This window comes from Cavia porcellus, unplaced genomic scaffold (genome assembly GCF_034190915.1).
Source record: "Cavia porcellus strain 051 isolate PalLab524CR breed Dunkin Hartley unplaced genomic scaffold, mCavPor4.1 scaffold_9, whole genome shotgun sequence".
NCBI classification, from domain to species: domain Eukaryota; kingdom Metazoa; phylum Chordata; class Mammalia; order Rodentia; family Caviidae; genus Cavia; species Cavia porcellus.
In genome coordinates, this window is record NW_026947492.1 from 70,600,322 (window position 1) to 70,612,351 (window position 12,030).

General features: G+C 45.2%; 1 protein-coding gene across 1 annotated transcript in view; it reads left to right on the forward strand.

Annotated features, from left to right (window-relative positions):
- Dnhd1 (dynein heavy chain domain 1) overlaps positions 1–12,030 on the forward strand; it is a 68,524-nt gene that overhangs the window by 33,080 nt on the left and 23,414 nt on the right. The window contains exons 17-26 of the mRNA XM_063255634.1: positions 164–291; positions 382–580; positions 978–1,072; positions 1,613–1,820; positions 4,791–4,916; positions 5,206–5,303; positions 5,410–8,299; positions 8,481–8,634; positions 8,803–8,995; positions 9,204–9,492. Coding sequence (XP_063111704.1) covers positions 164–291; positions 382–580; positions 978–1,072; positions 1,613–1,820; positions 4,791–4,916; positions 5,206–5,303; positions 5,410–8,299; positions 8,481–8,634; positions 8,803–8,995; positions 9,204–9,492 — 4,380 coding nt within the window. The remainder of the gene's footprint in view (positions 1–163; positions 292–381; positions 581–977; positions 1,073–1,612; positions 1,821–4,790; positions 4,917–5,205; positions 5,304–5,409; positions 8,300–8,480; positions 8,635–8,802; positions 8,996–9,203; positions 9,493–12,030) is intronic.

Consider the following 12,030-nt stretch of genomic DNA (forward strand, 5'->3'; position numbering starts at 1 on the left):
AAATGGAAGCTAATCACTGCCATCATGTTTTCTCAGACTTTCCTTCCTTAGAAAATTCCTGTTAAAATGAATAATTTTCACTTACCCACTCCCTGGAGTCACTTTGGGCTCTTGATTGACCATCCCCTAAGTTACCCAGGCCTTAGCCAGCTGTATTCCACAGGAGATGAGAGTCCTGTGCCCTTGCCAGTCTGTGGCACGCGTCCTATCGTGCTGCAGCAACACATCTGGCACCTGTACCGAGTCATCTCTGAAACTTTCAGCGAATGGAAGTGCATAGCTTTTGTCAAGGTACTGATCCTCCTCCTCGGAGCACCTTCTGTGAAGAGGTGGGAGCACGGTGAGGGGTCCCCCAGGCTGACAGTGAGCCCTGTCCTACAGTTCAGCCTGCCTGTGGCCCAGGAGAAGACAGATGGCTGGTTGGCAGAGGCGGCTCAGATGAACGCAGCTCTAGGGGTGCACAGCCCAGTGCTACAGTGCTGCATTCGCATGCTGAAAGAGTTTCGAAGCTACCTGCCCTTGCTCGTTAAGCTGGGCAGCTTCCAAAGGCATAACCTTAGTTACCAGTCCCTCCTAAGAGGTAGGTTTGGTTACAATCAGAGGAGAGGAGAAAAGGATGAATAGTTGTTTAGAGCAACTCAACAACCTGGTTCCCTGCTGTTCTTGCTGGAGATGCCTCTCCTCTCAAGATTGCTCCCTACCATAACACCATCTCACATCCCACCCCACCCCACCCCCAAGGGAAAAGAAATTCTGTTTTTTTTTTTTTTTTTTGTAGTCTTCTCTGTGGATGGGGCCTAGGTCTTTGCTTTGGGCCCTGAGTTGTGCTGTGAGATCTGAAGTCCAGGGTCTGAGATGGGCCAGGCTAGGCTTTGGTCTTGAATCTAGAGCCTGGGCTTAGGGTAGAACTGAGCTCTTGAACTTGGGCTAGACTCTGACATACACTGTGTGTTCTGATCTGTGTCTTCTACCTTCAGCCATAGGGCTAAGCAATCTCCAAAATATGGAACTCCTGACACTGGGTCAGCTGCTCACTTGTCCACTGCTGGAGTTTGCGGATCGAATCAATCAGGTGGGGCCCACAGGCAACAGGACAGAAGATGGTCCAAGCCCAGGAGTCCCTTGAGATATGGGGCTAGTGAATGTTGCCATGTGGGTGAGTAGAGGTGGGGGGTGAGATTTCTGACCACCTTGGAGAGTAGTAGTTTCCTGGAGTGTTCAGATGAAGATTCCATGGGTTCCGGACTATGTGACTAACAACTCCCCTGGGAGAAGAAAGTAGGTGTCATGCTCAAAGAGTTAGGTGCACTGAAAAGCAGATGGCCCCTAGCACTCTGACTCAAAAGCACATGAGCTGACATGCTCACAGGGGACTCTGGAAGGGTGCATTTGGACCAAAGTAGTTGGAGGCTGCTGATAGCCTTTTTTTTTTTGTCTTTTTCCTTTTTATCGGTACCGGGGATCGAACTCACAACTGCCTACTTGTGCAAGGCAGGCGCTTTTGCCGCTGAGCTAAACCTCCAGCCCCCAATAGCCTATCTTTGAAGGCTGATGGTGCCACTCTCTCCTGTGCCATTAGCGGGTTCTGGCTTCTGAGACCCACCTATTCTAGGTCTGGCAGTGTGAGTATGAACGAGTCCGTGCCCAGGAGAACCTACAACGGCTGCAGCAGGACTGGGAATCGCGCCGGCTGCGTCTGCTCAACTTCATCCTTCATGTACCTTACGAGTCATCAGCCTCTGAGCACTGTAAGAAGCAGACAGTGTCTGGCCCCCAGTGGCAAGTGGTGAGCAAGGATAGTGGCACCTTCATCCTCTCAGGTAAGACTCAGCCTTAGTGACCCTGTGACTGCCTCCTGCTGGGAGCCATTTTCAAACATGGCATCTACCAAGCCCTGCCAGATCTGTCTTTAGTCAAGGGCTCATCCTTATGGAAGAGCCCGAAGCATTGTTCTATTCTGATCCCTGCAGGAGACCGCCACACACAGTCCTCCTCCCACCCAGTGCCTGACTCTTGCAGCAAAGGTCCTCTCTTTCTGGGTGACTCAGGAATTCCTCCTGGTTATTTGTCTCCATGCTTTAATACTCTGCCTCTAGCGTGCATCTGATACCTGACTCGGCCCCACTTATTTATATTTTTTCTTTCCTTCTTTAAACTGACCACAGGACAAACACAGGAAACCTTGAGATTGTAGATAACAGCCCTGTCTTGTAGAAATTCCCAGTCTGAGAGACAGACAGTAGCTAAGTGCGTTATGCTGCACCTTACTGAAGGCAGTACAGTCTCAGAGAGTGGACCCATTCAAAAGACCAGGAAGAATCAGGAAGTCTCCACTTGGGTGAGGCCTCATGCTAACTTTTGAAGGAGGAAGGGTTTGCCAAACTTGTAAGGTGAGAAGAGCATGCCAGAAGACAGCATGTGTATAGACATTCAAGATGATATCGTTGGGGAATTGCCGGTAGAGGAGAATTTCCCAACATGATCAGAACCTAATGAGTGAATCTAAATATTAGGTAAATTAGGTTAATCATAAACTATGATGTATAAAAAATAAATATGATACATTTGACTTAAGATTTTCATTTCAGCTAAATATATATTTTGCATTTACTTATAAACTTTTTATTCTAAGGATAAGAGTTTTTGTTTGGTTGGAGATCACTGGTTGCTCCTCTCTACCTTGAATTTTAGTTTGTCGACTCTTTCTGTTTTTACTTCTGTGAAGTTGGCTACCAATGCAAAGACACAAAGTCAACTGAGTGCAGAAATCTTATAGACTTTTATTATAATTTTGCAATTTTGCAAAACAAGGGGATCACAAGTTTGAGCCCCATCTAGTAAGACTCTGTCTCAGAAAAAAAATTGTAAAAGTTGGGGTGTAGCTCAGTGGTGAAACTATCCTGGGTTCAACCTTCTTAACACATATACAAACAACACACACAAATTTGCTTGTGTATATCCAGTAACATGTTTTTATCACCTTTATGAAGTTTTCTGTTCCCATAGAAACAGCAATTCTTTTCCCACCCATATTTCAGTAGTTAACAAAATATTAGGCTAAATTCTATAATTAAATATATGATGTAATGCACAAAAGATGTTTTACAAATGGTCCATGTCTTGGTGAGCATACAATTTAGCTACTGGGAGCAAAAATGTGTGGATCATCTGTAACATAGCTTGAGATTAGTAAACTTCAGTTGAGTTATGGCCATTAGTCAATATATTTTATGGCAAGAATGGGAACATTCATTAAAAGAGCTCGTAACTCACAGAAGCTGTAGCCCTTAGAGTTCTGGAAGAGGAAATGAGGCAAATAGAGCTAGAAAGGTCAGGTCATGCAAATTCTTGCAGGCAACATTAATTATTTACTCAAAAATACAAAAATAATGGAGTGTTTTGGGCGGGGAAGTGACATGGTCAAACTTCAGTTTACTGTCAGTCTGCTTTTTTTATTAGTACATTTTTGATATACATAATGATCACATTCATCATAGGGAATTTGTACCTGTACTAAATTGTATCTTGTTTCTTCTTTTTTTCTCATTTCCCTCCCCTCCCTTCAACTCTTTTCATCCTTTTCAATTACAATAGCTTGGTTTCCAGGCTTCCTTTTCCCATCAACTCTAACCAAGGATCACATTTTATAGTGGCAACACATCATGAAGTTAGTGACTTAATTTATACAAGTGAGCCCAAGATGATAGAGTTCCTATGTATTTAACTCTTAACCCAGAAAGAGAGGTTATTGCAGGGTTAGGGATACCTGTTCACTGTTAATTTTCCCCTTTAGTTTCTTAACAAAATGAGAGCAAGGAGATATATGAAAAAAGTACAATATTTTAACTATTATGCCTAGACACTGTGTGTTGTTTATGTACTGTGGTAACACACAGAGTGGATCTAGGTCAAGCAAGATTTCATGCTACCTCTAGATAACCTTTCCAAAATCAGTTGAGAACTTGAGGTTTGCTTGGAGATGCGAAGGAAACTTGAAATTACTTACTCAGGAAGCTGCATGGATTGCGGCCTACCTCATAAGTCTTGGAGCACAAGAGATGGGCCTTTATGCCCATGGGGAGATGAAAGAAGCATATAAGTAGATGGACAGAGGGACTAAAAATATTGCTCCAATACTGTTCTGTCTACAGAGCAGAAATTCTTCCACTGTGAAAGCAGGATACTAAGTATTTTCTCCCCAACATGGGTACTATATTAGAGAGTCCTACATCTATGTCACTCTTCTCTTTCAACTCTTCTTCCATTTTTGCATTAGTGGTCCTAACTTCTTTCCAATCCCAGTCTTATGTGGAATGATGGAATAACATTTTAAGTAGCACTAGAGAGTCACGTGCTAACACATGAAAGAAAATCTTGGTCTCAGCTTTTCACTAGATCCCTTTTGTCCAAGAATGTGTCTTTCTATAAAAACGTTATGTGGGGATATGGAGCTATTGAACCCTCTTCCTAGGTTGAAGGCTCTGGTTCATCAAGAACTTCTATAGAACTATATGGATACTGATGGTACATAGTTGGGAAACTAGCTGGTCCAGTGTCTGACCATAGCACAGGAGAAGTTTCTTCTCTCCCTGTTTTGAGATTCCAGCACTCTGCTAGTTCTACCAGATTAGACAATGAAATCCTTGAAGACAGAAAGGGCATCCAGGTCTCTAATTGCCTCCCCCCAAAGGTCATGCTAGTCTGCTTTCTGCCCGGTACTGCCCTTGTCCCACATGGAATGAGGCCAGCTCAAACGGTTGTGACTGCGAAATAAGATCTTTTCTCTTTAGACTACAACAGTTTACAAGATTCCATCCAGAAAAGTCTTCAGGTGTTGTTCAAGGTCCTTGCCATCCAAAAGTCAGGAGACTTACACAAAACAGCGTTGGAGTGGGTGACCATCATGCAAGCCTTGGGTGAGTGCAGGTTTCCGCTAGGCTTGAGGGTGGGGCCTGAGGTTTAATGGCCCAGAGCCATGGGGAAGATGGGTGGGGTTAGATGGCAGAGAATCTAAAACACAGAGTTAGGACTTCTTGCCAGGGGTATTTCTTGGCATGAAGTGACCCAGCCTTTATTTACAGTGAAAGTTTTATTTCCCATAACAAGTAGAGTAACTAGGCTGGTGAAACACCCAGGAGACCAGGAACAGGATGTACCTCTGACAAAAGCTAGAACCCTGTCATCTCCCTCTGGCTGCTCACACAGGTGCCCTGCTGGAGGTGTGGATGGCTTTCCAGCAGAAATGGATTTTTCTAAATAAAGTTCTACATGAGATGAAGATCCAGTTTCCTAGTGCTGAGCTGGTAGGGAAGGAAGTGAAGCAGAATGGGCACCTCCTGAACAGTGGGGCACAGGGTGTGAGGGGGAACAACCACTTCATACTTGCCTTCGCCTTGACTCTTTCCACAGCACACTCGTTTCAAGGCTTTGGATGATCAGTATCGGATGCTGATGCGCATCTCTGTAGCTGACCCAATGGTTCTGTCACTTATAATGCCCAGTGCCAAGAGAAGCCCTTACTTTCAAGGTCAGCAGCTACAACAGATGCTGCAAGCAGGATCAGTGGAGCTGGAGGGCATTGTCATGGCTCTGGAGGCTGTGCTCTACGGCGTGTGTGCCCACTTCCCCCGCCTCTTCTTCCTCAGTGACAGTGAGCTGGTGGCCCTGCTAGCTGCCTCTCCAGAGCCTTGTGAGGCTGAGTTATGGGCTCAGCGCTGCTTTCCTTATGTACATACTGTGCGCTTCAAGTCCAACACAACTAATGAGAAAAACATGGATGGCCGAGAGTCAAGCCCAAACAGATGTACTCAGGTGGAGGCACTTGCTGTGCTAGGGGAAGGAGGGGAGGAGGTGAGGCTTCAGGGACCTCTTCTTTTACATTCAGATCTCCCCAAGTGGCTGGCCTCTCTGGAGAACTGTCTGCGCTTGGCACTTGTGTGCATGTTGCAGGACTGTGTGGCAGCCCGTCTTACAGTGAAACCTTCCATAGGTGAGACCTTTAAGAAGTTGCCTCAGCAAAGCCAGTTGCATCTACCACTAAATGTCCAGCACTGGCTAGAGTTAGTTCAAGTCTTCCCATGGCAGTGTATAATGGTAGCAGAGGAAGTGGTGTGGCGGGTTGAGATGGAGGAGGCTCTTCTTGAGTTGGGTACCCTGGCCACGACCTCCAGGCATATACACAAACTTGCGGTACTGGTACAATTTATGCAAGCCCAGAGGAGCTCCCAAGGAGGGCAGCCCCTCCTCTCTGTCCGCCAGGCCAGCCTTCTCAGCGCTCTGCTGGTTATGGCAGTGACCCACCGGGATATAGCACAGCTGCTGGAGAAGCATCAGGTCAGTGATCTGACAGACTTCCATTGGGCTCGCCAACTCAAGTATCACCTGGGTCCACCTCATTTGCATCCCCAAAGCCCTCTGCAGAACCTTAAGACTGTTGTATCCACCGAGCGCTCCCTACCACCAGCTGCATGCTGGATAGATGTGCTGGGTAGGTCTTTTCTATATAACTTTGAGTACCTGGGTCCCAGACTGGGGCCTCTACCTAGCCTGCTACTTGAGCGGCCAGTGCTGATTCTGTTATTGGCCCTAGAGGAGGTGGCTTGTGGGACCCTAGTGGGTCCTGATGGTGTAGGCAAGAAAAGTATGGTGAACAGCCTGGCACGGGCTCTGGGTCGCCAGCTGGTGATGATGCCATGCTTGCCTCAAATACAGGCCCGATGCCTGAGCAATTACCTGCAGGGAGCCCTGCAGGGTGGTGCCTGGTTGTTGTTGGTGGGAGTTCATCTCCTACCCCCTGGCTTGCTGTCTGCCCTAGGCCAGTGCTTGGCTGAACTGCACTGCCTGTATGCCCCACTGCACCTGAAGGCTTCTCAAAGCATCAGCACCATGGACCCCACCAAGCCCCAGATCCTTGGCAGTGGCTTGTTTGAGAAACATCATGTGTCTGTACGTCTGGGCTATGGCTGTCTCCTGACACTGCGAGCCCTGAGCGCTGCTGTGCCTGCCAACTTGCATCTGCTGCTGCGGCCCGTGGCACTGGCACTGCCTGACTTGCAGCAAGTGGCAGAGCTGACTCTACTTGGTGCAGGTGTACAGGATGCCGCTAGCATGGCTACCCGTCTATCTAAATTCTTCTCTCTAGAGCGTGAGCTGGTGTCTGGGTCCCTGCCCTGCCGCTTGCCACTGCTTAAGCAGATACTGGAAGAGACAATACAGACATTACATGTGACCAAAAAGGAACTCGAGTCCCAGGAGTCTGGCAGCCTAGCTGCCATGGAGGAGGCTGCCTTACTACGTGCTCTGGTGCACTCACCACTGTTCAGCAGCCTCGATGGGTTCCGCCTGCACAACCTCCGAGAGCTGCTCTGTGGGATTTTCCCTCATGCTAGCCTAGTGCTGGCAGAGCCTATATCCCGTAGGCTGATGAAGTCACTGATTATAGAGGAACTGCAACAGGTAGATCTGCATCCAAGCCCTGACCTTATGGGGTCCCTGGAGCAGCTCAGTGAGGCCCTCAGTCGAGCTTCAGGCATTCTGCTCCTGGGTCCTGCAGGGAGTGGCAAAACGACTTGTTGGCACAGCTTATTTAAGATCCAGAATCGGCTGGCAGCTATGGACAAAATCTCAGCCCAGAGATCCCAGCCTGTGGAAATCACTCATATGTATCCCAGTGTGCTCAGCTCTCAGGAATTCCTGGGATGGCTAGAAGGCTCCTATTGGCACTGTGGTATCTTTCCCAGGTTACTTCGCACAGCCCCTCATTGTAAAAGAGTGAGCCCAAGGGAACAGACTGAGGAATCGACGGGGATCCAGTATTGGGTAGTATGTGATGGGGCCCCCAGTGCTGTTTGGCTGGACTCCATCACTTGCCTTCTGAGTGACCCCCCTCAAGTTAGTCTCCCCAATGGACAGCAGATAGCACGACCCCCAGGTACCTTTTTTTTGATGGAGGTGGCAGATGCAACATGTATATCCCCAACATTGGTAGGCCATTGTGCTCTAGTCTGGTGCGGGGGGGAGCAGACCTGGCAGAGTATGTTCAACGTTCTGATGGCATCCATTCCCCGTGAGTACCGCCTGCTACCCCATACCGTCATTGAGCTTGATCAACTGGCTGACAGTCTGGTGCCTGCAACATTCCGATTCCTCATTCGCAAGGGTGCTAGTTCTCTGCTGCAGGTACATGGGCATCAGGCTGTTTGCCCAGGAGTGGCTGAAATCACCAACTTGAGCCGCATCTTGCATGGTCTGCTTGATGCCCATCTTGGCCTAGATGAGAAGGAGATGGCACCTGATCCAGGTGGGAGAAACAAAGGGGCTTGTTTGAAAGAAATGGGGTTTTGAGGGCCACTGGGATATAGCTGGAATGGGTTCTTTGATGGAACTGAGCCAGGGGACTAAAAGTAAGAAGTAACATGATCAACTTCTGCTCTTCCTTCCATCTCCTGCCTCTTCTACTGTGGCTATATTGACCAATACAGACGACTTCACCTTCATCTCTTCAAAAAGCACCTCTCCAAACTGGCCCAAGGTTGACAGCGAAGCTGTGCCAAATAAGGACAGGGAGCATTTGCTTGTTATCAGTAGCTTTCTTTTTGCCGTGATTTGGGGCTTTGGAGCCCACCTTCCTTCCAGGTACCTGTGAGGATGGAGGATGGGGATTGTGAATGGCTGAGATGGACTGGCCCATGGGAGTTAAAACTCGGATGATATCACTGAGGGGATATGGTGCGATGTGCAAGTTTGTCCTAGGTGGAATTGTTATGACTGTCTAACACTTTTGTTTATGTGTCCCCTGAGCAGGTTTTGGCCCTTATTTGATACCTTCATAAAGAATTCCATCAGTTCGCTCTCCAACTATCCTGGGCTACCACCTGCAACTTTAGTGTTTGAGCTACATGTGAACCCTGAAGATGGGACACTGGTCCCCTTCACTGGCCAATATCTAAGCAGCTACATCAAGGGATCACTGGGTATCTTCCACCCCTCTACGCAGGTGTGAGGGGAGGCAGCCTTGGGACTTAAGGGTCTGTGCATGGGGTGTGTTTGAGGCCCAGCGACCCACCTGGATCCATTTTTTGAGATGTTTTCACAATCACTAGAATACATGGAGTGTTCTCCAAGTATAGCTTAGGATAAGTCTCCTAAAACTATATTTTCAGCTACATTACCATCCTACAGTAAGTTCTGCTCCTGTCCTACAGACTGAACGGCTCTTGTATGTGGTAGACCTGCTTTTGTCAAGGGGACAACCAGTGCTGCTGGCTGGAGAGGAAGCAACCGGGAAGTCAGCCTTTGTGGAGGCGCTAGTGGAGCCAAATCATCCTTACATAGACAGCCGGGTCCACCCTGCCCTTCATTCTACCCACTTTCGCCTCCTGCTAAGCAGAGGAGTCCAGGACCAAACACAAGCCAGTTCATGGTCTACACGTCACCAGGATTCCGAAGGCTCCCTCCTCTTCCTGCTGGAGGATTTGCACTTGGCTACTTCTGGTGAGGAACCAAGAGAAGGGAAGTTAAGAGCTAGTGTCATCTAAGACATACGTCCATAAATCAAGCTTCAGGGTTTTATTCTTACTATCGTCTCATCTACATATATTCCCTGAGCAATCTTATCTACATATGGTGTCATCCTCCACTTTGACTGATGAATCTCTCTACACCCTAGACTTCTCTTTTAAGCACAGGCCTGTTTATTCAACTGTCTACTCTACATCTCCACCTTGATGTACCTTTGGTACCTCACACCTAATCCCACCACCACACACAAAGTCTGCTCTGTGTGTGCTCTTAATAACTGTTACCATTATCCAGAACTCTTCATGACTTCACTTTTCCCCAGACCTATCACCTTTCTCTTTCAACTCTGCCTCCTAAATATCTCTTGAATCTTTCTGCCATACTTATTTCATGGTTCAGAGCATTATTACTTGGAACTCTAGCAGATGCTCTTGCAAAGCACTTCATGATGAAGGTTTCTTCGCTAGCTTGTTACACTCTGTGTTCTAACTGGATTCAAGAAGTCAGGCCTCCTCTGTCCTCTAGAATTGCTAGCCTCATTTGGCTAGCTATCTCCTGGTATTCTTTCCAAATCATCTCAGATAGTAGCACCTCCAGGAAACCTGATATCCTCTAAGCTAGGCTGCTATGTATCCTATACGGAGTACAGTATCTATAACAATGATGTTTTTGTGATTATGCTTATCTATCCCATTCACTATACTTCCAACTTCATGAGAGCAGGGATTTATCTCATTCATTTTGATAGAACTGGCAGGAAATAAGTGCTCAGAGTTTGTAGAAGAAATTATAGCATAAAGAGGAAGAAAGAAACTGTGATGAAATTTGGAAAGCTGGAGTTTAAAATTTCTGAAGTGTTTTACATCCAGATGATAACCAGTTTTAACATGGTCATGGGAATAAGTAGTAATAAAGTATAAGTTGAGGTTGTTGGAGTCAAGAAAGTTGGTGAGCTAAAGCACAGGATGGGCTGTCCAATCAATCTCTGAAGTCCTTTATGGGATGTAGGTAACTAGAACTAGGTATATTGAAGCTTAAAAAATAATAAGAGATACAATATATTGAGTACTGTGTGTTATATACTTTGTGTCTTCTTTAATGTTTATAAACATCTAGCAAGATGGAGACTTCTAACAACTATTAAAGATTCAGAAACTAAAACAGTAATTTTACAATCTCCCTAGGAAACCCTACTTATTAAGTGTAGAAGCAAGGTTAAAATTCTAGTCCAGGGGCTGGGGATTTAGCTCAGCAGCATAAGCACCTGCCTTGCAAGCAGGCGGTCGTGAGTTCAATCCCTGGTGCCGATAAAAAGTTTAAAAAAAAAATTCTAGTCCATTGGTTTCCACAACCTGTAATTCTTCCCAACTATGTTATTTGGTCTTTGCAGTGAATTTACATAAGTAATTAGGGTGTCAGTGGGCAACAGGAGGGCTAAAAAGTGATACAGCCAGCTCTGTGAAGAGATTTCACTTGAGAAAATATTTAAAAAGAAGTGTTGAAAGTATTAAATGCAACATCATAGAGTGAAGAATATTGTACCTGGCAGAATGACAGATATCTTTAGGTGACAAACACCAGAAAAGCCATATAACATTTAAAGAATGAATATACTTTTTTTAAAAAGGCCAAAAATCAGAAAAATGACTCTCTATTAAGAAAAAACAATCAATGGAAACTGTCCCCAAAATGTTGTACAGATTGGCATTAGCAGATGAATAGTTTAAAGCAGAAATTATAAAGCCACTAGCATTCAAATACTTAAGAAAAATATGATTTTAATGATTGAATAGACAGGGAATCCTAGCAATAAAACTGAAACTCCTAACAATAACTAAATGGAAATTTTAAAACTAAAAAGTACAATAACAAGTGAGAAATTCACTGAATGAGGTTAACAGAAAAATTGGAGAGGATAGACATCAGTGAACCTTCAAGAATAGTAAAAATGTTAAATATGAATAAAATTTCATTCTAACACATATGTAATTAGAGTCCCAGAGGAGAGGAGAAGGCAGCAAGATGTTTAAAGAAATAATGACCAACATTTCCCCAAATTTCTTTTAAAATGCTGGTTTTCAGACAAAAAGATCATTTATCCTGAAGCAGAATATTAAAATGAAGCCAAAGTAAACACATCGTAATCAGACACTGAAAATCAAAACTCTGAAGCTGGCCAGAGGAAAAAAGAAAAGGACACTGTATATATGGAGGAACAACGTTAGGACTGATAGTTAATTTTTCAACAGAAACAATGGATTCCAGGTGATAGCAGAACATCTTTAAACTACAAAAAGAAAACTTGTCAATCTAGAATTTTATCTAGAAAATAAAATATTTCAGTCACACGTAAAGTAAGAAAGTTCATTTGTGCTAGAATTTTACCATAATAAATGATAAATGATAGGAAAATGATAGATGGCAATTTAGATCCATAGAAAAGAGTAAAAACATCAAAAAGGTAAATATGTGGGTACATGTAAATAATTATTGTTTTCTTCCTGTGATTTC